Here is a 25,903-nt window from a genome sequence, read left to right on the forward strand (position 1 = left end):
TTTTCTTCCACTGGAAAGTCATCTGGTGTTTTATTTTTGGAGCCTACTGGAACCATCCTGTCCTGTTTTTGTAAATGTTTTGATATTGTCTGCTGTCTTCAGGGCATTCAGTAGTTAGTTTTCTCATTTATTGATTTTAGATTTGTTTGTTTCATCCTTTTTTCAACCTTTTTTTTTTTTTTTTGTTTGAGTTGGAACAGGAATGGAGAACAAGGAGGCAAGCAAAATCAGCTCATTAATCAGGTCCTACACCTCAGCAAACTGGTATCCAAGCTTACAGCTAAACACACTTACAGAAAAGACAATAACATATCTCAGTTCAAGATTCGGCCATTACACACCAGATAAAGTGTCTTCTTAGAGTAGGAATAAGAATGTTGTCCATTTGTATTTTTGTCTGGTAAACCAAGACATTGGAACCAAGCATTACTACCAATTAAATTTCAGTACCTTTCTGCTGTCTTAATTAAAATTCTATTTCTATCCAAATCAGATGCTGGTCATTGATTTCACAAAAACAGAGAGATTGTGAAGAAGATGGCAAGTAGGCATTCATTATGTCCACACAACGGACATATATTATGAGCCTCCTATGTCCACTGGGGAGCCCTCATGGCGCAGTGGTTAAGAGCTCGACTGTCAACCAAAAAGTTGTCAGTTTGAATCCACCAGTCACTCCTTGGAAACTCCTATGAGGCAGTTCTACTCTGTCCTGAATGGCCGCTATGAGTTGGAATCGACTCTACAGCAACAGGTTTGGTTTGGATGTCCACTGAGAACCATAGAAGAGGCTGTGGGTTTGATTCAGGGGAAACTGAGACTCTGAGAAAGTCATAAAAAGGAACTGTAACTCTTGTACCAAGAGGTAATTTTAAGAGCATAGGCCAAACTCTGTATGGGATGAAATGTAGTATTGTGGAGAGGCACTGCAATAGGACATTCACGTCTCAGCTTGCCATGCATGATCTATGACACCTTACTCAATAGTTAAGAATATGTCCATCTTTAACATTAAGATAAGAAGCTATTGTTAAAAGGAGGAATGATTACAAATTCTAATGCCCACTGTTTCCAAAACATTTGGTCCTACCACTTCTATGAAAAATACCTGTCAAACACTTATTGTATACCAGGCATAGGACCATGCACTTTACATGTGTTGTCTCATGCAATCCTCACAATAAGCTCAGAAGATATGTTTTATCAGAGTCATCACTTTACAGACGAGATAACTAAGATTCATACGAAGTAGACAATGTTCTGAAGGTCACACTGCTTAGAAAGTGGTATAATCAGGACTCTGTCTTGCAGTTCACCACGTCATGCCCCTGCCCCAGCTCCTGTTAAGCTCCAGGCTCAGTTCCTGGAACACAGGACATATCAATGAAAGATAGCATGCTGAAGTTTAGAGTCAAATTTAGGACACTGAGACTCAATTTCCAGCTCTAACACTTACTAGCTGCTTACCTTTGAGCAAGTTATTTAACATTTCTCTGCCTCAGTTTCCTCAATTGTCAAATATGGATAATAACAATTCCTACCTCATAGGGTTGTTTTAAAGATTGAATAAGTACATATAGATGAAGTGTTGGCACATAATAAGCACACTATAAGCCTTTGCTATTATTGTTTTTGTCATCTTTATTATCTTTATTTTCTTCCCTCCACTCAGTACATCTCCCTCCCATCATCTTCTTGAACTCTAATGGGAAGTTCCATTAACTCTTAGGCCTGTGCTTCCTCTGCCTTAAACATATAGTTTCTCATAGGCTAACTTCCTCTAAGTAAATTATTTTTATTTAATTGTCATTTCCTTGAAAAACAGCATAGACCAAGAGCTGTAATTAACCTTTTAATCACATTTTACCATACAGGTTAAATGACTTTCTCAAAGTAGCACAGAGTCAATTTTTAGTAGCTGGAACAGAATGAAGTCTGCTGCTCTCCTGTCTACGTTAAAATATACTAAAGTAGCTATTTCAATGGTGGAGTTTTGGACAAAGAATAAGGAGAAAGCAGGCCCAAAGCAAACTACTGGGGGTATGTTTAGAGGCAAGTGACCACTTGAATGGCACACCAAGACCTGCCACTTATCCTTCTATCTAATAGTGTTCACTGTTGGACATCATTCGTCATAGATGGTTTGGCAACTCTCCTCCCCAGAGCCAGATTTTGGGCCATATAAGAGAATTAGCCCATCAAAACACTAGGTTCTGAATCAACAGATCATCATGAGTTCAGGCACAATCTAACAGACAGTAGTCAGTTTCTTTGACGGAATTCTCAGACTCTCTGAACTTTAGTTTTTTCCCCTGTAAAACAGGCTTAAGAGCAGTATTAACCTCACAAGGCTGTTGTGAGAACGAAATGGAAGTGTTTTTTAAACTTAAAACTGTTGCAAAAATAGAAATTGTTAGCAAAAAAGATGATCTGATTTAGTGACTCCTTTGGTAGCTGGGCTGATTCCTTTTGATTTTTATTGTTAATAATAAAACATGACAATAAAGAGGCAGTAGAGTGATGGGTTCAGAATGGGACCTCTGGGATGATGCCACCTGATTAAGTCTTGGCCGCATCACATACTACCATGCATCTTTGGGCAAGTTACCTAAGTAAGCTCTCTGCCTCAGCGTCCTCATCTGCAAAAGAACAGTAATAACAGCATCTATATCATAAGGTTGTCAAGAAAGTTAAAGAATTAATGTGTGTAAAACACTTAGAACAATGCCTAGAGCATAGCAAACTTAAACAATACAAAATTAGGTACTATTATGATGAAGATAAGGAGGAGGAGATGATCCCAGAGATGGTGACAAAGATGACCCCTATTTACGTCTTCTCTTCTCCACATGGGCAGAATCTAACCATTTCAGATTGCTGCTAGTTCTTTAATTACAACCACTTGCATTTTCAGGCACAGAACCACTAGCCCCTAGCCTAAGATTTCAGGCTTGCCAAGAGATCCCAAGGTAGCTTCATGCTATCTGCATGATGACAATGAAGTAGGACTCCCATCAAGAGGTCCTTATAACCATGACAACACAAGCATCAGCACTTTATTGAAGCTGTCATTGCCATGACAACACTTGAGTGACCAAAGTCAAGAGGCCTGGGGAAGTGCTGCAATGATGAGAGAAGACATATCAACACAAGTGTGGAATGCGACCATTCCAGGCAGAACAGTGGCTTAAGCAGTGTGGAAGCTTGGAAGTAAGGTTAAAGGAAGCAAGCTGATGTTGAGGAAAGCATCATGGTCACATTCACTAAATCCTACATAATTCTCAAGAGCCATGGAATTCTGGTAGAAAACAGAGAAGTAGAGGGGGATGGAACCACTGCTCTCCTAATCCCCCCATCTTACAAATTGGGCCTTGTCAATACAGGCTTTTTTTTTCGTTCCCAGGAAAAGGAGTGTCTCTAGGTTAGTGGGGACAAAGTGATAGGTTTGTAAGGACTTTGTGGATAAACATTTTGGTTGGAGACACCAAATTTACAAGCAGGATTAGGTGGAGAAGTTGTCGCTCTCTGTCACAGCCAGGTACTTTCATCCATGTTGGCGAGCTCTACCCGTTCTCTAACATAATTCTAGCCTAAACACAAAGATTGTCTGCTTACTCTGTTCCTCTTGACCTAAACTTCGCAACACTGAGACAACAGGGATGTCTGCAGAATCCCCAGAGCACACACCTGGGCAGAGATTAAGTACTTGCCCCAGGGTCCCACCTTCCCCAGAATAAGACTTGGCCTGCATTTGTCCTCACTACTAGGATGCTGAGTAGGCCTTCACCTTCCACCCACAAACTACCTTTGTAACTTTCTCTGGGCATGGAAAGGGCTTCACCTGGATAATCATCTGTGGGTCAAAGGGGTGGTTGTCCGAGGCTAATTTGCTTCCTGTTCTAGTTGTGAAGAAAACATTAATTCATGTGTCCTGCTACAGGTAAGTATGTAGTCATGGAGGGTTAAGTACTGAGGACTTTGAGAATTTCTACCTTGGTCTCTAGGGAGGGATTGGGGGATAAGCAGAAATCAGACTGCATCCCTATGTCTCTTCTCATGGGCTATTTCACACTCCAACCAGTCGTGTTTCCCATAAGTACTGCAACTATCAATCCCCAGTAGAATCTGCACAAGCTTCTGTGGTGGATAGTCTCAGCTCCAGGCAATGCCCCTTTGTATCAGAGACAGTCAGTTGCTTTAGCAACATGGTGACTTTGGCTCCAAATTCCCAGAGCACCCAAAAGTCACATAAAGAAATTTAAGTGTCATTTGGCTAATGATAAAATTTATAGGTTTCTCAACAAGCAGAGTCTTGTCTTCACTAATTTCTTTTTTCTTTTTTAATTTCATCTGAGGAAGAGGGAAAATCCAGAACCCTAAGACAAACAATAATATCAATAATAGCAAAGGAGTGGCCAAAGAAAGCCAGACTGCAGACTGGACTTTGCGAAAAAAATCCTTCTTTGACTTCACATCCCCTCCAGCCACTGACCCCATATTTTGCTACCATTTATAGCAAATTTCTCAAAAGAGTTGTCTTATTACTCTCTCCACTTCCTCAGCCCATCTTCTTCCTTTCCAATTAATCTTTTATCTATTGTCATTCACCAGAACTGTTCTTGCCAATGTCTCATATAACTGCACTTTGCCAAGTCCAATCTCAGGCCTCATCTCCTTTGACTTTCAATCAACACTTGCACTATTAATCACTTCTCCTTTATGAAGTATTCTCTTTACTTGACTTGTAGATGCCCCTCCTACCTCTCTGGACACTTTTTATAGTCAGCTTTGCAAGATGATCCTCCTCTTCTTGACATCTACATATTAGAATTCCCCAGGGCACAGTCCAGTACCTTTCTTCCATCTTTCTTCAGTTTGTACATGGTAATAATTAATCCCATGGCTCTAAATACCAACAGTATGCTGATGCCTCCTCAGTTTATTTTTCTAGCCCTTGTGCCCTATATCGTTTCATAACCAACTATCTACTCTACATGTCCACTTGTATATCTAAAGGATCAAACTCCTTATTTCCCACTACAAGCCTGCTCTTCTGTTAGAGTTATTGATGGCAGTGGCCCAAGCCAACTCTTAGAGTCACTCTTGATCCCTAACTCTCTTTCACTATCCACAACCATTCAATTAGATTATCTTGTCAGCTTTAATTTCAAAATATATTCCAGATTAAATCTCATTTTACCATCTTAAATCCTACCACTTATAGTCCACGCCACCATCATTTATTGACAGATTAAAGCAACAACATCCTAACTGGTATCCCAGCTTCTACCCTTACACCCTCTCACTCCATCTTTCTCTATAAGCAGTTAAAACAATCTCTTTTATATTAGACCTCTTTACTCTCCTGCTTAAAATTTGCCAGTGCTTTTTTTTTTTAGAACAAATTCTATATTTTTAAACATGGTTTTCAAGGCCCTGGATGATCTGACCCCTGGCTGTCTCTCTGGCATAATGTCCTATGTCACTTCATTTCTGCATCAACATTCTTGCTATTCCCCAAACACACCAACTATGTTCCTGCTCATGAGCTTGGTACTCACGGGTCCCTCTGCCTGGAACAACCTGTCTAGATATGCCCAGCTCACTGCCTCACTTCACTCAGGCTGTCTTTCAACACTCTAGCTAAAACAGCACCACCTGCTTCAGAAAGATCACCTCTATTGAAAATCCTATGCAGTGCAATTCTACCCTGAAATACATGAGGTCACCATGAGTCAGAATAGACTTGAAACAATTGGCTTGGTTTCTTTACCCCATCTCTGTTTTATTTTTCTCCATAGTCTTAGCACTCCCTGACATTAAGTTGTATATTTCTTACTGAATATTGCCAATACACTACACCCTGCAGCCCCACGCAGGCTGACTTTAAGTGCTATTTTCTCCACAGTCTCTGCAGCATCAAAGGAGGGACTGCATGGCTTAACTAGTTGCCATCCAGTTGATTCTGACTCATAGTTACCCCATGTGTGTCAGAGTAGAACTATACTCCATAGGATTATCAATGGCTGATTTTGGGGAAGCATATTGCCAGGGCTTTCTTTCGATGCATCTCTGGGTGGACTGAAACCTCCAACCTTTCCTTAGCAGCTGAGCTTGTTAACTGTTGGCTCCACCCAGGGAAGCCAGCGTACTGCTACACATCTCTAAACCCCACCCTGTATCATCCACTCCTGTTTTGTCATGACCTTGACCTTTTAATAGCTTCCTAAAGGTAGACCTCCCTTGCTCTGGACCATAAGAAGGTCTCAGCTTGCCAACTGCCTACTGTTACTACCCTGTCCTGAGGTGCAGGAAGAAAAGGGATCTCCACCTCTTACCACAAAAGCAGACTGCAGCTAAAATCCAAGAGGTGCTGTCATGCTATCTTCCACTGAGGACCAAAAAACCAAACCCATTGCCGTCGAGTAGATTCCAACTCATAATGAACCCACAGGAGAGAGCAGAACTTCTCGATAGGGTTTCCAAGGAGTGGCTGGTGAATTTGAATTGCCGACCTTTTGGTTAGCAGCTGAGCTCTTAACCACTGGGCCATCAGGGCTCTCCACTGAGGATAGTTGGACCTAAATCCAACATGCCTCAAATCTCTCATTTCCTGGGTTACCAGGTGGTATGTAAGCCCTCCTGTCATCAATGTTCTGCAGCCTTTTCATTCCTTAATGCAAGAGGATTACTCCTCTCTGACCAAACACTCACTCCTCCCTCTTTGTAAGCATGTTAGTTGTGTCCTCTGGAGCACCCAGGACCTAAGAAATATACTTCCTAGATCCTCAGCCTCTAGCCTAAATGTTCTCTGAACCACCTCGATGCCATTGAAACCCAGCTGTTTCTTGAAGGCAGTGCTTCTTCTGTAGCCCTCTCAAGGAAATACTGGATTGTTTATTTGTTTTGTTTTGTTTCTCACAACTCACCAACTTCAGCATCTGGAGGCTGGGGGTATGGTCCTCCTCACTCCCCACAATCATTTATAGACCATTCCTCTGTTCACTTGTATGGAAAATCCTTGCTCTTAGAAGCTCTCACCATCTAGCAATATTACCTTCTATCCCTCCCATTCCTTGCTGCCATTGATGGATGTCCTGAATCCTCACTATTCACTGACAGCTTTGACACTTGGCTCACAATCCTCCTTGTCACTAACCTCAACTATTATCTGGAGTGACTTCAATGTTCCCTTTGATAATGCATCAGACACTTGCACTGTCAACTACCTGGGGTCCTCCTCCCCAAGGGCCTACCCCTCTATCTCAGCCATATGCCACCACAATCATTGGCCAGAACCTGTCATTCTCTGGAACCTGAAATTGTTAATTAAAGGATCACAATCCCTGACTCTAACATCACATCTTCCCAGTATGCTTGCTCAACTACTCACACTATAACCCTAGGTTTACTTTATTTACTCACTTATTAAACAAATATTTATCCAATGTCTATAATTTGCCAGTCACTATGCTAAGCATTGGTGTATGCAATGATAAGCAAGCTCCTTGCCCTCATAAAGCTTATAATCTAGTGGGGAGGGAGCGGTATTAAATAAACACTCCATGTCCACAGAAATGCCCTTTAGGACCTTTGACCATATCAGGCATGTCTATTCAGTGCCTTTGTAGTCACTGTTAGCCCTGCCTGGAATGTTCTTGCAGGAGTTATTCAAATGTCTCCTCCCCCAACTTTTATGGATATTTTCTTTATGACACCTTCTTAAAGTCCATCCTTTTCTACTCTATTTAAGATCACAATCTCTCAAGCACACACCTGATAACCTCTTTGCCTCTTATTTTAATTGATTTTTTCCATGTTGTTGTTGTTAGTTGCCACTGAGTTTGCTCTGACTCATGGAGACCTTACATATAACAGAACAAAATGTTGCCCAGGCCTGCACTACTAATTTCATGATCGTTGGTATGCTTGAGTCCATTGTTGTGGCTCTTGTGTCAGTCCATCTCATTGAGGGTTTCCCTCACTTTCACTGGCCCTCCACAAAACATGATGTCCTTTTCTAGTGATTGGTCCTGATAACTTATTCAAAGTAAGCAAGTTGAGATCTCACCATCCTTCCTCCTAAGGAACATGCTGGTTGCATTTCTTCTAAGAAGGATTTGTTCTTTCTTTCAGAAGTCAACAGTAGATTTAACATTTTCACCAACACCACAGTTCAAATACATCAATTTTTTTTTTCCTGTCTTCCATTTTTACTATCCAACTTTTACATGCATATGAGGAAATTGAAATGATCATGGCTTGGGTCGGGTGTACCTTAGTCATCAAAGTGATATTTTTTTCTTTATAAAACTTTATAGAGGTCTTTTGCAACAGATTTGCCCAATGCAATAGGTTGTTTAATTTCCTGACTGCTGCTTCCAGGGATGTTGGGTGTTAATCCATCGTTGATTTTTTTTCACATAAATTGCCATATAACATATTAGAAAGTTTACTTATTCATGGCCTTATTTGCCATCTCTCCCACTAGAATACAGACTCTATGTGCCCAGGGATTAGTATTTCTTTTGTTCATTCAAGTATCTCCAGTGCCTAGAACAAGTGCCTAACACAAAACTAGTGCTCAGTAAACAATTATTGACAAAATAAATCAATAAATGTATGAAAAATCAAGATCGCTTTACCAAGGGGTTTTCGTAGAGGCAAAATCCATGTCATCTTCTCTGCTCACATCTTTTACTAGAATGATGTTTGATGGAATACATAAATCAGTGAGTGGGGGAGCTATTACTTTTTCACCATCATGGAAATGTCTGGCCAAATCTCCTCAGCCACAGTGACTCTAATGAACTGTTCTGTAAAGCGCAATGCAATGATGCAAGGAATTAGGGGAGCACTGCAAGGTCTCTGGGCTGCAGATCAGCTAAACAGGAGGAATCCTGAATCTATGATGAATGAATAATAAAGTCCAAAGCCATTCCTTTTAACTGTGTTAGAAGAGGGAAGAGGGGTTTGTACTTCAGGGAAGGAGATGAGGTGAGCAGAGAGGAATCAGCCTGTTTGAGAGAAGGAGTGGCACAGTTGATCCTCTCAGGGAAGGAAGGGTGACATCTTCAGGACTCTGAACTCCAGCAATGATTATGCTCTGACCAGCAGTAGTTCGGAGAGTCTGAACAACCCAACCAGGAAGGAGGGAGGACCTTCTTAGAGGAACTAAACTGATATTCTGCTCATGCCCTTTCAACTGTTGTGGTTCCAGTAGGAAAAGCATTTTCCACCACTAGTAGGATGAAGGATGCCAAATACTTCAAGGGCACAGAGGAAAACTAAATGGAGTCAGATAATGAAAATCATACCCTGGAATCCAGCAATATCTTTTCATATTTAAAGCTGTTAAAGTGTAAAACAACCTAATAATAACAATCAAACATAAGTGAATGATAGTATTTAACAAAAGGAAAAAATAAATCAGGTCCAAGAGCAGTTGCATCAATCCTGTGAGTCAAGGGGGAGGGAGATGGGGTAGAGGGCATAACACTCATAAAGGCAAACTTGACTGGAGTAAGAATTCACCTGAGAACAGAGGAGAGGTGAGACCCTCATTGCAGGGCAATGCCCTTTGCTCAGAGTGTGCATCCAGAGATGCACTGAAAGGGCTTGAGAAGTAGCCCAACATGTGGGCAGCTGGTGACTTGTAGGGTCAGAAATATTGGGGAAGGTAGAATGCTGAGACTAAGCACAAAGCCCAACAGAGATCAGCTTTGATAACAGTGTGGGTGACTTTGCAAGAATTCCACGGGAGAATGGACAACCCAAGGGCTGTAGGCCCTGGGCTTGCAGGAGGTCTAGAACCAGAGAATGGAAATGTTCCAGAGATGTAGAAGAAGCAATGGGTCAGATATCCAGCAGGAAGTCAATCCACATTAAGAGAATGAATGTTAGAGTCAGAAAGACTTAGAGTTTAATTCTGCCTTGATCATTTGATATCTGTGGCAAAGTATCCCCTCAAATCTCCATTTCTTTCTCTCTCAAATACAAATAATGCCTATTAATTAGGGCAATTGTGAGAGTTAAGTGATACAATGTATGCCAAGCACAGAGCCTAGCATATAGCAAATACTATAAAGCAGAGGTTCTCAAACTTGAACACGCATCATAATCACCCAGAGGATTTGTTAAAACCAGATTTCTGGGCCCCTCACTTAGACTTCTGAATCAGTAGACTGGGGGTATGAAATAAGAATATGCATTTCTAACCAGTTCCTAAGTGACGCTGATGCTGCTGGTGCAGAGACCACCATTTGGGAACCACTGCTCGATAGCACAGCAGTTAGGAATGTGCACTCTGGAGACAGATGGCCAGGTTTTGAATCCCAGCTATGCAACTTGTAGCGGTGTGACGTCGGCCTGTTTGCCTGACCTCTCTAATCTACCACCCTCTCCTTGGTAAAACAGGCTAACACCTGTCTCGGACTGCTGTTGTGAAGAATAAATAACAGTCTGTACAGAACGTAAGAAGACTCCCTGTTGTTGTTAGCTGCCCTCAGGGCGACTCCGACTGATGGCGACATTACGTACAGCAGAATGAAATTTTGACTCGTCCTCAACTGACAGCGGGTTCGAGTCCATCATGGCAGCTATTGGGCCACTCCATCTCACCGAGGGTCTCCCTCGCCCACGCTGGCCCTCTACTTCACCAAGCATGATGTCCTACTCTAGCGATTGATGCCTCTTGATGATGTGCCCAAAGCAAGTGAGTCAGACAATCTTTTGCTGTGATCTGTAAGGTTTTCATTGGCTAGTTTCTGAAAGTAGATTGCCTGGCCTTTCTTCCTAGTCTGTCATAGTCTGGAAGCTCTGCTAAAACCTGTTCACCATGGGTGACCTGCTGGTATTTAAAATGCTGGTAGCATAGCTTCCAGCATAACAGCAACATGCAAGCCAAAATAGCATGAATAATTGTGCCTATCACATTTTAAGCATCCAAAAACTGCTAACTATTATTATTAGATAACAGTGACTATGTTATTTAGACTCTAGGGGACATGCAGCTATCATAGTCCAAGACAATATTCAGAATCCAAAAGTAGATACAAAGTCAGAACCACAGACTTGCTTTCCTGATGACAACCCCATTGTGAACCAGGACATTATCACTTGATGGCCATCCTTGGTGCATACTAGGCTTGGATCTTCCAAAGCCTTCAGCTGGTCTACAGCTGCATGATGGCAAGAAGGTTCCTCTGGATGTGCTGGGTAGTCAGAACTGGGAGGCAGTGCCCTCTGGGGGCCCTGAGGAGCACTTCTCCGATCCCCAGCGGCCTTCCCTGTGCTGGGCTCCTGTCGGAGATGGCTCTCCTGCCCTCCAGGAGCTGCCATCTCAATGATATTCTGCATCCTAATGAGCCGGGGCTGATTAGCATCTGTGGGGAAGATGATACAATTTCCTTGCTTTTAAGTTTCCTTTTTTGTTCCATCAAAACAGTTCTGCATGGTAACGGTCACCAAGTACCAGTATAAATAGCCTAAGACTCAGGAGAGTGTGGGGGAGGATGCTGTTAGTAATGTCTGAATTCAGCAGACATCTGATTCTACAACATTTTGTAAAGGTTTTAAAATAATTGAGTAAAACCACAAACAGCATCTGTGGTGTGCCCTTCTGCCCTTGGTTTCTAGACTGAAGCTTTATTTCATGTGTTCTTAATTCAGGCACACTGAACTCATTAATTTCCTCACTAGTCTTTTTACGATTTTTCTCTTCTTTGAAGTAGGAAGTTTTACAGCTATCATATTGCTTTAAAGTAGATCGTAAATATTAAACTTACAAAAACCCTTATTGACACTGGCAAATTTTCTCCCAACTGTACCTATCTAGATGTGATTTCACAGTTCTAGTTGGAGAGTTAAAGAGTGATCTATAAATGTCTTCTGCTGTCTTCATTCCCACCTTGGTCCACGTGTCTGTGTTTAAAATATTTGCTTAAACGAGTTTCTGGATCACTTTTCTCCACACTTGAGGTTATAGCGCTGGTTTATTTTTATCATAATAAATTGCTTTCTCGGTGTAGGTTGGGCCTAATAACATATTCTCTGTGCTACTATGGACAGGAGGTCTGCCACTTTCCATTAGGATGCAATTACTGTTTTTTCCCCACCATCAATGGCCGCTGTAATATCTTTTGCAAGAGCAATTACTTGTCCCTCCTGGGATGGCTACTTTGGGTACTCTGGGAATTTTAATCAAGCACCTATGTTAATTAAAAAATGGCAGGGGTGAGGGAGTTGCTGATTAAGCACCGTTGAATATCTCCACATTCAGACAACTGACTGAGTCTGGGTTTTTATGAGGACTCAACCTTTTCAGAAAAGAGATTTTTAATTTCCTCCCTTGTGTTCTTGTTTTATGGGTAGGAGTGAATAAGAAGGGACTGGCTGAGGGCATGGAAGCCAGTATTACTGGGCACCTACTATGTGTCAGTGGGGCAGTGGTGGTTCATTGGGAGAATTCTCGCTGTCCATGTGAGAGACCCGGGTTCAATTCCCGGCCCATGCACCTCATGCACAGCTAACACCCATCTGTCAGTGGAGGCTTGTGTGTTGTTATGATATTTAACAGGTTTCAGTAGAGCTTTCACACTAGGACAGACTAGGAAAAAAGGTCTGGTGATTCACTTCTGAAAATCAGCAATGAAAACCCTATGGATCACAAAGGTTCGATCCTGTTGTGCATGGGGTCTCCATGAATCAGAGGTTAACAACAATCATGTGTCGGTACAGGGCCAGGTGCTTTACTCTGGCCAAAACACTCATTCCTCACCATCTCCATGTTACCAAAACCAAACCCATTGCCCTCAAGTCAATTCCGACTCAAAGTGACCCTCTAGGTCAGAGTAGAACTGCACCATAGCGTTTCCAAGGCTATAAATCTTTTTTTTTTTTTTTTTAATTGTGCTTTAGGTGAAGGTTTACAGCTCAAAGTAATTTCTCATACAAAAATTTATACACATTTTGTTTTGTGACATTAGTTGCAATTTCCACAATGTGACAGCATACTTCCCCTTTCCACCCCGGATTCCCTGTGTCCATTCAATCAATTCCTGTCCTTTCCCTCCTTCTCATCCTGCCTCTGGACAGGAGCCACCCATGTGGTCTCATGTATCTGACTGAACTAAAAAGCACACTCTTCATGTGTATTATTTTTTTGTTTTATAGTCCTGTCTAATCTTTGTCTGAAAAGTGGGCTTTGGGAATGGTTTCAGTTCTGGGCTAACAGAGCATCTGTGGGCCATAGTTTCAGTGGTTCCTCCAGTCTCTGTCAGACTATTAAGTCTGGTCTTTTTACTAGAAGAACCCCACTTTTCTCCCGCTCCATCCAGGACTCTCTGTTGTGTTCCCTGTCAGGGTACTCATTGGTGGTAGCCAGACACCATCTAGTTCTTTTGGTCATAGGCTGGTAGTGTCTCTGGTTTATGTGGACCTTTAGTCTCTTGGACTAATATTTTCCCAAGGCTGTAAATCTTTACAGAAGCAGACTGCCACATCTTTCTCCTGCAGAGCAGCTGGTACGTTTGAACTGCTGACCTTGATAGTTTCAAACTGCTGACTGTTCAGCTAGCAGCCGAACGCTTAATCACTGAGCCACAGGGCTCCATGTTAGAAAAGTACTATCATCTCTATTTTCAAATGAAGAGTCTAAGGCTCAGCCCTGGGTACAGACGAAACAGGAACTGGTGAAGTGAGCACCTCTCCTCCTGGATTCTTTGGGAAACATGAGATGATGGACAATTGAGAATGATGAGGAGAGATGAAGCTCCTGTATCTTATTCTTTACTCACTAAAATCAATTTTGTTTTAAATTATGCACCAGAAAGACTTAATTTTAAAAAATGGAGTGAAAAGACTTTATCTACATTATCGGATTCTTCCTAGCTCACCAGTCACTTACAGGGCCTGTCAATATCTGGTGCTGTCCCAGGCACCAAGGATGAAACAAAGCAGAAGAACTGCCCCTGCCCTCCATGGCCCTTTAGCCAAGAGCAGCCTCCTGAGGCTGTGGATCACTGGAAGCAACGCCATGCTTAGAAACACATGCAAGGTGCTGGGGATCTTGGTGGGACCAGGGGGTAGTGATTTGCTCTGACAGAAGAAGGGCACCAGAGGCCATCATATGGTACACTGGAGCATGGTCTTAAAGCAAGAGGAGAATTTACCAAAGAGGTGCAGGGGAATAATCTAGGGAGCTCAAACGGAATGTGGGAAGGTGGGCACACCTACTATGTGGTGAACACTGAGCTGATAGTATGACTGTCCTGTGACTAAACTGTGGATACTTGATGTGCTATGCCAAGAAGCAAGAAAAAAATCAACCAAGAAACACATGACCAGAGAGGTTTCTCCCCAACCCACTTTCACACGGCCAGAGAGTTGTGTAGAGGAGTTCGAATCCAACTGGCCCTGACTTAAAGCCCTTCTCTTGCCAGGCAGCCTCTGCTCAATCCACTGGGAATGGACTGGGAATGGAGTTAGTGCTGGTAGCTGAAGCCTCACAGAAGGGCCAACTTTGACCTCACTCTGATGTTCTCTGAAGTTCAAAACTGCTCAGTCCTGGGCCTGAGCAGAAAATGCAAAGACATAGATGATTCATGCTGGCCCTCAGAACACAGAGGAGCAGAGCAGAAGCACTGGTCTTTTCCCATGACCCTGTCTGGGATGAAAGAGCAGAGGGGAACGGCTCCCTGTCTTAGTCACCTCATCTGGATCCAATACTCCAGCAGAAATAGGCAGGCAGCTGACAGCTCAGCAGATTCTCTGGGCAGGGAGCCTGCCCTGACAAGTCTCAGAGAGATGCAACTCCCGAGTCTGCCCTTGTCCCTCAGGACCCTGTTTCTAGGGAATTTACGCTACTGTCTGGTTGCACAGTTAAGCCATGAGGGAGAGTTAATTTAGTCATTGCATCACCCCTTGGCTTATTACAGAAAAGATTTAAAGCCTGTATTGATTAATTACAGGACAACTCAACCAAAAAGAGATTCTGAGAGGTGTCCACATTGGCATAGATAGAGATCTTTAAATTTTTTTTTTTCTTCTCCTGCTGGGTGGCTGCCATCTGTGGGTAAGGTGATACCTTTAGTTCCATTTTGTCCTCCTCCCTCCCATCCCAACTCCTCTTTGCTGGGGAATTTTTTCTCATCTGCCACCCTAATGATCTCTGTGCCACATGGGGCCCCTGATGCTGGTGCTGACAGGCTGCTCATTAGTGCCAGGGTGCTGTAGTCAGTCAATGGTATGCCAGAGCCCTGAGCCTGACACTTTTTCACAGAGCTGTCAACAGAGTCATGGCGCCTGCCAGCTCTGGTTGAACTCAAGCTGTGATACCTCCAGTGCCAATTAGTGCTTCAATGTACTGCTTGGCTGGGGAGGAAGACCTCGTCAGTGCTGACACATGGGGAGAAAGGTGGACGTGGGGGCTGAGTAAGGGCAGCAGGAGAATGGTAGGGCTCAGGGCATTGGCAAGAAGAGTTCCCATTCAGGGGGTCACTTTTGCTCTCACCAACTTGGTGCCTTTAATATTCTAAGAAACAACAGACAGGACAACCAACTGCCCACTAGGCCTCTTCAAGTAGAGCAGGAGAGCTGAGGTGGCAAGTGAAGTGGTTGTGCGGCTGAGGAAGTTTGCTTCATCTACAGGCATGGATGCAGGTGTGATACAGGGATGGATGCAGACGTGGATGCAGGAATAGATGAAGGCATGGCTGTGGGGATGGCACAGGGATGGATTCAGGGATGGATGAAAGTATGCATGTGGGGATGGCACAGGGATGGGTGCAGGGATGTATGCAGGTGTGGGTGCTGGGATGGATACAGGGATGGATGAAGGTATAGATGCAGGTGTGGATGCAGGGATGGTACAGGAATGTATGACAGCATGGATGCAGAGATGGCACAGGGATGGATGCAGGAATGTATGCAGGTGTGGATGCAGGGATGGATACAGGGATGGATGAAGGTATGGATGTACGTGTGGATGCAGGGATAGATGAAGGTATGGAATGCAGGTGTGGATGCAGGGACGGTACAGGAATGTATGACAGTATGGATGCAGGAATGGCACAGGGATGGATGCAGCGATGGATGAAGGTAAGGATGTACATGTGGATGCAGGGACAGTGCAGGAATGGATGCAGGGATGGCACAGGGATGGATGAAGGTATGGATGAAGGGATGGATGTAGATGTGGATGCAGGGATAGTTCAGGAATGGATACAGGGATGGTACAGGGATGGATGCAGGGATGGATGAAGGTACGAATGCAGGTGTGGACACAGGGATGGCACAGGGAACAACCACTCTACATTGTGTAAAGAAAAGGATTCAACAGTAAGGATGTGGTTTGAAACCCAGGAACACACTATTCTGCTCTAATTCTGCCCCTAAATATGGCCCTGGGCAAAATTTTCTATCTTTCACCCACTCAATTCACACACATAAAATGATAGATAGATAGATGGATAGATGGATAGATAGATAGAGACAGAGAGACACACAGAGAAGGGAGGGGAAGGGGGAAAGTTCTCTCTTTCTCCCTACTCATGAGGAGCATCATCCCTGCACCATCCCTGCTTCCATCCCTGCATCCATCCCTAGCAATATCCAGGATTGTTTTAGGGAACTGTCGTTGAGGCCGTTGAGGGTTTAGGGACAGGTAGAGTTGTGGAGGTCAGGAAGGCACCAAAGGGCCAGGTGCCCCAGAGGGACAGAGGAAGAGTGTGTCAGATTAGCCATACAACAGTAGGGTGGTTGCCATGAGGCAGAGCTGACAGTGATGAGAGCAGGGGCAGTGCACGGAAGATCTACCTTCAAAGTTGCTTGTGAGCCTGCTCTACTTTTTGCAAAAGGGAACTTGAAAAGAAGTCTCTCCTTCAAGGAGAAGTCAAGCCGTGCCACAGCAGGTTTCCACTAGGGAAACTTCAGGAAAGGCTTGAAGATTCTGTGAAGACCAGAGGAAATGTCAAGGAGACTTGGCAGCAGAGTGTTTCAGCAGGGGATGCACCCAACCTTGATTGTGGGCATCAAAGTGGCACAGAATTCCTCAAGGATCAGGATGAAGTCTTTGAATGGGGAGAAAAATGCATGCACCTTTGGCACACCGGTAAGTATAAGTGCGTGTTCATTGAAACAACAGTATTTCTTGAACTCTTTCTCAGCGCCAGGAATTGTGCTAGGAGGTGGAGAATCAAAGGTAAGTGAGACCCAAACCCTAGTCTGAAAGAACTCATGGGACAAGGATGATACACATGAATTTGACATCAAGACATCCCTGTGAACCACTCCCTAGACCTTACTGCACCCTCTAGCCAATAACTGGGTATGCAGTGTTTGCATCTAAGTAGTCTAGGTGAGGTTTTTATTTTTGTTTTGTTGTTGTTATTGTTTTGTCTTTTCCCTAGTGTTTTGTTTGATGGGAGAACAATGGAGGCATGTGCACCCAAGAGGGCAGCTCTATAAAGAGACTCTGAGATCTCTAGTTCAGAATGTGTAGGAAGCACACAGATCACTGGGTGGACTCACTCCTTTACCTAAGTTTCATGTTGGGCTCTTGGAATGTGGCAATAAGGAACCTTGCCTTTTCTCTAAAGCTCTTACAACTCACAGAAACTGGAGACATAAAAATTGGGCTTTGAGAATACTTTTTCTAAAAGGTGTGAGGTCCTAAATAGCATCTTTTAGGATTAATTGAAAGAGATCCTATTTCTGTTTACTTAAGGAAGATTCTGAGGAATAAAACAGCCCTAAGGGTATTATTTTGGAGATAGAAGGGATCAGACTTAAGGGCCGTGCTAAATAGATCCTTTGCAGGCCTAGAAAAGGACAAAAGATGGACACAGAGCCATGAACAGGGCATGTGCCTAAAGGAGACTGTGGCTCCCCAGTATGCTCTGCTCTAGAGTGGTATGCTACCCTCTGCAGGGATTTGACTAGGGGTCCAAAGACATTCATGCAGCTAGAGATGGCACTTCTGTGAGAGAACAGTGAGAGGAGGCTCTTCCTCCTGAAAAGATCAGGGCCTCTGGAGGTACAAGCAACATCTGCACACCTCAAAATGGGCATGGAGAGTGAGGACAGTTATTGTCATCAAAGCTAATGTGTTTTCTCTTTGAACACTTGGAATGATAAATTCAGGAGGAGAACAAAGAAGATGTACTACCAGTAATTAAAAAAACAAACAAAAAACCTGTTGCTGTTGAGTCGATTCCAACTCATAGCGGCCTTATCACTACCAGTAATAGTATATGGGAAACTACTTCCCACCCTCACAGCAGTGCTAAGAGGTGACTTAGGAGGCCTAACCTCCCTCTCCATCTTTAATATGGACAATTGACATTTTCTCCGTCTATAATGAAGTGCGAGGCACATGATCTTCTGGGCAAGTCCCCTCGACCTCCTTCCCTCCTAGTCTGCCACTCTAAGCCCTACTATACTGAAATGTGGAAACCACCACTAAAACAGTGACTAACGTTTCTGTACTTCTTTTCCCCACAAAAGCTGGTCCAGGCTGGAATACGTTCTAAAAGGATTTATATCAGCTTACTGCAAACAGCACCAAATGAGTTGTGATGGAGGAAACCAGGAGTTTTCAGAAACGTGCAGAACAGAGCAGTCTGGAGAAAGAAACGCAATGAAGTGATCAAGGTTGCCAAACATGCTTAACCTCGATCAGCTATTCATTCCAGGATGTAATGGTATACACGTTAAGAATGATTTTGCTTGAAGCATGAGGATTCATACAGTGCCATCGGTGTATGATGGACAAAAGATAGAAATAGCTCCCTGCCTTTGACGTCTTTGCTCAGGTGCAGCATTTCTTTTTCTCCAAGAAACCCCAGCCTGTCCCAGCTTATTTAAAATAAGTAGCCTTTTTGGAAATCATTTGTGGAAAAAGACGAAGGCCTGAGGGCTGAGGGTCTCCCGTCTCAGTTCAGATTTGGCAGCAGCCCAATGCCATCTCTTATCTCCAAATAATCAGTCACCAGGAAAACAGCGTCCTGTTGAGCTCCAGCGTGATTAGTTATTGCTTGGCTTGTCTCACCAGCTTGAATCTGGGATAGCTAATCTGAACCATGGATCTGGAAAAACTGTTCATCTAAATTACTCTGATCCACAGGTAATTCTGACTATCCTGCTCCTTGCCCCTTGATGCATCTTCTGTTTCCATAGCAGCTAAGACCTCAGTAAAATGGAAACATCTGGCCAAGGCTCAGGTAAAAGTCCCTTGGGGGAATGAATCTGCTCAGCTGCCACAATGAGGGGAAAAAGACTCAAAGATACAACAGCATGAAAATCAGAAAAATAAATGGAAGAGGGATAAAACACAAGACAAAAGAGACAAAAAGTAATAGCAAGGAACGGAGGGAGAGAACAAAAAGAAAAAGTGGAAATAAATGGAATTAAAACAGACATTTAGGAGGCTGTAAGAGAAAGGGGAAATACAGAACAAAAAGAGAAAACAAAATGGCGAGGCAAAAGGAAAAGATGTATGGAGGAGAAGGGAAAAAACACCAGAAAAAAGACAAAGTTGAGTGGCCAAAGGAGGAAATGAGAAAAGACATCAAACAGGAGACGAAGTGAGGCCTGTGAGAGTGAAGGGGACACCATGCCTCTTGAAACAGGTCAGGTAAGTCAGCCCCAGAGGATAAATCTCCACAGATTCTCATTGCACAGACTGCTCCAGCATCCAGGAGCACTGGGGCTTGGCATTGAATGGTATAAACCCCAGACTGAGAAAGCCTGCCATGTTGAGGGTCTGTTCCTCAGATGTCCCCGGGCTGTTCTCTGTCAATAATTACCTCATGCACAGCTGAAGGTCCCTCCCGGATTTTGGACCTATCCACATGTAAGGCCATTTCAAATGGAGAGATTGGCAGATACCCATATAACTCTCTTTGATCTTTTTGCTCATAGTAGCAGTGTCCGGAATAGTGGCTTAGGACAGCTCCCAGGAATTGAAGCCAACACGCCTTCTCTGAGAACTTCTACCAGAACAAACTGTCACTGACTTTGAACATACTCACCATAAGGCTCTGCCACCTCCAGAAATGGAAGACACAAGCCCCAGGAGATGCTGTGCCGCTGGTGAACAGTCCTCTGCTGCCAGCCTCCAGGAGGATGTCTCCTCTGAAGAGGTGCCCTGGTCCAAGGCCACCTCTTTCTAGGGGCGCCCAAATTCAGTGACTGCTGTGGTCGTTCAAAGGCCCAGCCCCCTTACCCCAATGGAGGACATTTCTGAACTGCCCACAGGGTCAGCTGAGATGTCCCATTGAACTGCACTGCAACTCAACTTCTCCCTCCATCCAGTCCTGCTTCCTTCCTATTCCTTTCACAGGGGTAGATTCCAGGAGCACTCCCTAATAAACTTCTCCCATGCCAACCACCTTCTCAGGGGCCACTTCTCAGGAACCCCATCTGTAACACCAAGCAAACAGCCACCGCTCTGGTTCCTTTAGAACCTTAAACCTGCACTACTCAGAAATATATCTACCTACTCACATATACACACTCATGTTTGCCTACATGCATACATACAAGCATACATTTCTCACTAACCAGTAATAAACAATGAAATGAAGGGCCTTTATTCACGTCTCCGCTCAAATTTCACCGTTTCAGAGGCCTTTCTTGACCAAATGTCTTGTCCTCCTGTCAGCATATATTGCTCTATTTTCTCACGTTTATCACTACCTGATATGTTGTATATTCACTTTCATCACCTGTCTCATGAGATGTGAGCTCCTCAGAATGGTAATGTGTCTCTTTTGTTTATTGTGATATCCCTAGTGCCCAGAAAAGTGCCTGGACTATTACTGTAAGCATTCAAGAAGTATTTGAGTATGAATGAAACAATTTAATGGACCTTACTCCCAAATAAAAGCTGGTTTAAAGATAAATATCCTCTTGCCTTAAATTCTAAAGGTTTTGTCAAACAACACATAGTTTGGTCTATATAATATTTTCCAATTTAGTCACACATTAAGTTTTGTTTGTTATCTAGGACCAATTAGAGTAAAATAACAACAACAAAACCACCAAAACAACTAATGAAATAGCAACCAGATTTCTCTCATTGCTGAAGAGGCCCAGACTTGGAAATTCCCCTTTTAGGAATATGGCCATTTAGAGCTTTCATCCACCATTACGTGTGTTTTCTTTCTTTTAAAACACACAGCTGAACAATGCCACCAAAACTAGTTATTCTACCATCAGACTTGACATTGAAAGTACACCCTAAATATTTCACCCAAAGACAACTGAGATTAATTTACCAGAAATTGGCGAGACCCCAAAGAATAATTTCTGCAATCCTAGAGAATATGCCTGCATTGTTGAGAACACCAATTCTCTCTGCAGAGCCACAAGTACATTAGCAGGCTGCCAAAAATGTATGACCCCTTGCACACAGTCACCAGTGCCCCGACCTCCCAGCCATGGCCAACACATTTCCTCTCATGACACACACACCAAACTCCCTCCCTTACCTTTGGGGGAGATGTGTCTCCAGGTAACCGTAGGCTCTGGTCTACCTGTTGCTATGCAGGTGAGGCTGATATTGTTCCCTTCATTAATGGAGATATCTGAAGAAATCTCTACAATTTTGGGAGATACTGTGGAGACAAAACAAGAAGATAAAAAATCCTACTGAAGCATTTCTTTGTTGTCTTAAAATGGCAATTGTCAGAATAACCAGAGACTGAAATATATGGACTATAGGAGTTAATGATGAGAAATTAGAGGAATTGTCTTAAACATGAAAGCAATATCTTATCTTGAATTTAGCTTCTACATCCTCCCACTTAAACACAAAGTCAGTGAGTCTGAATGAGTCTAAATCTCACTGCAATTCTGCAATAACTATTCTCCTTGCCTCCACCGCCTCCACTCTCACCCCCACCCTCCCGACACACATCCACAATTAGTCCTCCACGCTGCTTTTGAAGTCTTATTTATATAATGCAATTCTAATCATATCACATCTCTGCCTGAACACCTCCGGTTGCTCCTTATTGCACACCTGATAAATCCAAGCTTCTTATCGTAGCATACTAGGCCATTCAGAACCAAGCATCAACTTACATTTCCATTGACATTCCCAGGGATTCTATGTCTACCCACCCTCCATACTATCCCCAACACACCCTGCACTTCCTTGTCATCATGCTTTTAGATCTATATTGTTCCTTATGCTCTTCCTTCACAACCTGATTGATGGCTGCTTCTTCATCCACACTCCCATTATAGACACCTGATGGGGAATGGAAAGGTATGTCAGTCAGCCATTACACACTTGGTCTCTCTTTCTCTGTTTGCTAAATTACTCCCTCAAAGGAGGGGAGGGGTTAATTCTAATTTGTAAATTTGGGTGCAAGAACCCTCCACACACCTGCTTCCTTGCTTCTTTGAGTCTTTTGCTTTAGAGCCAGCTTTCCCATATGAAGCCAACATTCGGCTGTGCTCCTCCACGCACCTGTTTTCCTGGGACAGCATCCCATGGAGTGTGGTGAATGTCCTGCTGCCCAGTCTGTGTGTGTGTGCGTCTGTCTAATCCTGGAGGTCACAATTAGAAGTTCACTCTTGTTGCACTCCTAAGTCTAAGTCTCTGGTCTCAGCTTTACCATCAGTAAATGTGATGTTTGGCTTTCCACGTGCCTATTCATTTGTTTTATCTGCCAGTTGCTTTAGAATTCACATGGATAAAGGAATCTGTAATTTACTGTTCCCTCACTCCAATTCTGGGCACTCACCCTACTCTGTTATGATTATTTGCTTAGCATCTCTTGCCCACTAGACCATGAGTTTTTGACCACCTGAACTGTGTCCAATTCACATTTATATCCATAGTGAGGGCTCAACAAATATTTATTGGATTTAATTATAATGCATATTCAAGGGAGCCACCTTCCCAACCTCTACACGCCTGTAACAAACTCAGAGTTGTATCATAAACACAAATTATTTCAGTCCTAATGGCACTGATTTTGACACACTAACTCTTTGCAAATTAAGTGGCCCCTCTACCTGGGAGTGATGCGTTCCTATACGTCAGGGTCTCCCCTTGAAGAAGTGGTCCTCAGAGCCACTACTGTGCATGATTTCAGGGCATACTCTCCACCCAGCCCACATGTGAGCTGGCCCGCTGGGGAGCCAGGGAAGCTGCTCATGGAGTTTACTCCCTCTTCCCAGGCCAGAGTGTGACACTCACACTAAACCAGATGCCTAGAGACTTCAATGCTGGTCTTTCCTGTATGTGAACTATTACTCATTCACTCCCAATTGTACTGGACCTTCTCCTCCCCGGGACTGGGTGTATCATGCAGATATCTTCTCTTAGTCTTCTTTTCTTTCCCTCTCTTTCCTATTTTTCTTCCACTTCTCTCCTTTCCTCAGCTCAGGTGGACCACTCATTATTAATAAATGTATGTTGCATTTTTTTTTTCTTCAACTCTATGCTCGTGCTGCTGTGTTAGGTTCTTAGACCTCTTCTCTCCAACTACTCATACTTGGAATTCTTCAAGGTCTGGTTTAATTATCACCCCTTCCATAAAGCCTTCCAGGTGATCCTCAGGATGTAACCTCCACTTCTTGGAATTCCATCAAATGTAGTACCTCCATTATGGCATTTAAAATAAACTTCCTTAGGTTATCTTTGTATTATCTTTTCTTCTATGCTGTAAATTATCTGAATATAAGATATTAAGCAAGAGTCTGACTAGCCTTTTTATTTTCTGCTCTCCTGGATAGGGTGACTTGCACAGAGTAAGTACCAATTAATTATGTTTAGATTTTAATCCACATACATCTTTGGATAGAGAGGCTCTGTGTGTGTGCGTGTGTGTGCACTTGAAAACACACTTGTACTCTCACAGGTATTTGGTGAGATAGAAAAAATGGAGAGTGGATGTGGTGGGGGTAGGGGAGAGATCATTGATTCTAAGATCTGGGATTTCTAAGATGTAGCATTACAATTTATGGTTGTATGATTTTAAAAGTTATATTGGACATTCCAGGACAGAAAGATAATGGCAAGTTAACGACTGAGTATTAGATTTGCTGTCTGAAGGATTTAAATTTCTGAATTTCTTAGTTCTAGAATCATTTAAAATGATATTTGTAAAAATAAACACTCAATTTACTTTGACACAGTTTTAACTAGAGCAATCCCCTTCCATACCATCATGTCCCCAATCCCTACAGTTGTGTGGCCTCTGTTCCTGCCCATCCTTGGCAACCACCCAAGACTTGCTTGCATCTCAGAGAACAGGCTGCCTGCAGAACGTCTGTGCTGATCTTGCAGACATTGCTTCAACCGTAAAGGTAAGTAATTTATTGATCTGTAAAGCACTCTAAGATGCTCTGCAAGGGAGGATTATGTCACACCGATGCCATGCAATAAAATAAAAAATGATGGACTTTGTGAACACAGGGTGATTTAGGGTTTGTAGCTGGAAGCGTGCTTAAAGTACATTTTAAGTGGAAATCAGGCTGGGTAATGAATTACTCTTGCTTTGGGAGTTCATTTTCCTGGCTTCTTACATGATAGCTAACCTGCTAATCATACACTTGAGAACAATGGATAGTCCCCAAGTAGAATGCAAGGTGGTATGGGCCAGAGCTGTCAGCCAAGTAAGTATATTAAATGAGACAATCATACCTCATGCTTGGAAGAATCATCTAGAAATCCCCCCACCCCCCAACAATTGAAAAGTGTCCAACTCAAGAAGTTGAAGTTGGGAAAATGCTTGCTGTCATTTCAATCCTGCCTTTGACTACAGCTCAAAGTTGGCACACTGCCCAGGGTGGATTTGAAAGGATGACCATTTATGGCACAGCGCTAAGGTAGTTTGAACAGAGGTGCAATCCCAGTTACCAGATGTAAATTGACATAGCACATAAAATACTAGGGAACTAAACCTTGGTCAAGTTACTTAACTAATGTGAGCCTCATTTTTCTCATCTATTAAATGGAATTAATAATCATAGGTACCTCATAGGGTTCTTTTGAAGATTTAAATGTAAGTTTATAAAATTCACTTAGAGCATTCCTGGCAATACAAAGTGCTCAGTAAATTAATATTGTGCATGATTGGCAAACACGGTCAATAAATTTTAACCGACTCAGTGAAAAACAGGATAAAAGGTCAACGTGGGAGGTTAGAGCCAGATTATGGAGAAGCCTGAATGGCGAGGTCCTGGATTTTAACTCTTTTCTATAGATAATGACAGGCAGTTGACATTTTTTTCAGAAAAACATGCCACAATTTTTTTAAAAAATGTATTTTAATTAAAAGAATCCAGTAACAATATGCCAGATGGAGTGAAATGGACAGAAACTGGAGTCAGGGAAATCAATTGGTAGGACCGACATTAAAGGCCTGGATTAACTGTTGGCCTTGTAAGGATGGAAAGAAAGAGATGGCTTTGAGTGCCATACAAATAAAAATGCAGGTGTAGTTGGTGGTTAACCAGATGTGGGAACAAGGGGAATGGAGTCAAATATGAATGCCATTTTGTTCAACAGCAGCTGGACAACCATGCTAGCAGATCCCTGAATACAATAAGGGGCACTTCTTTTGAGAAGAACATTAGTTTGATTAGTTCTGTTTTAGACACACTCATTGGGAGATGATAGAGACATCTAGATAGAAATATCCTGTTAGCAATTGGAGTTATATGACTGAAGATCTGAAGCTAGATCTATTCTGAGAACACAGATTGGAAAGTAAAGTGCAGACGGCAGAGACCTCAAGCCCTAAAAGTAAATGAGAGTTTGTGGTTCCTTTAAGGGGCCATCTGACTGTTCCTACAGACATGTGTGCAAAGTCTCTGCTGGCTTCTGAGGTCTGAATCTAGAAAACACATCATCCATGGGGTCAAGAAGATCAAGAAAAGGTTA

The 25,903-nt window shown here is 43.0% G+C and overlaps 1 protein-coding gene across 4 annotated transcripts in view; it reads right to left on the reverse strand.

The window, feature by feature from the left end:
* Window positions 1-25,903, reverse strand: part of LOC101359291 (neurotrimin) — a 1,230,303-nt gene that overhangs the window by 169,834 nt on the left and 1,034,566 nt on the right. For all 4 annotated transcript variants that reach the window (XM_004379317.1, XM_004379316.2, XM_023734042.1 and 1 more), the window contains exon 4: window positions 21,492-21,617. In XM_004379317.1, the coding sequence (XP_004379374.1) occupies window positions 21,492-21,617 (126 nt within the window). The remainder of the gene's footprint in view (window positions 1-21,491; window positions 21,618-25,903) is intronic.

This window comes from Trichechus manatus, unplaced genomic scaffold (assembly GCF_000243295.1).
Source record: "Trichechus manatus latirostris isolate Lorelei unplaced genomic scaffold, TriManLat1.0 scaffold00064, whole genome shotgun sequence".
In the NCBI taxonomy this organism is placed as follows: Eukaryota; Metazoa; Chordata; class Mammalia; order Sirenia; family Trichechidae; genus Trichechus; species Trichechus manatus.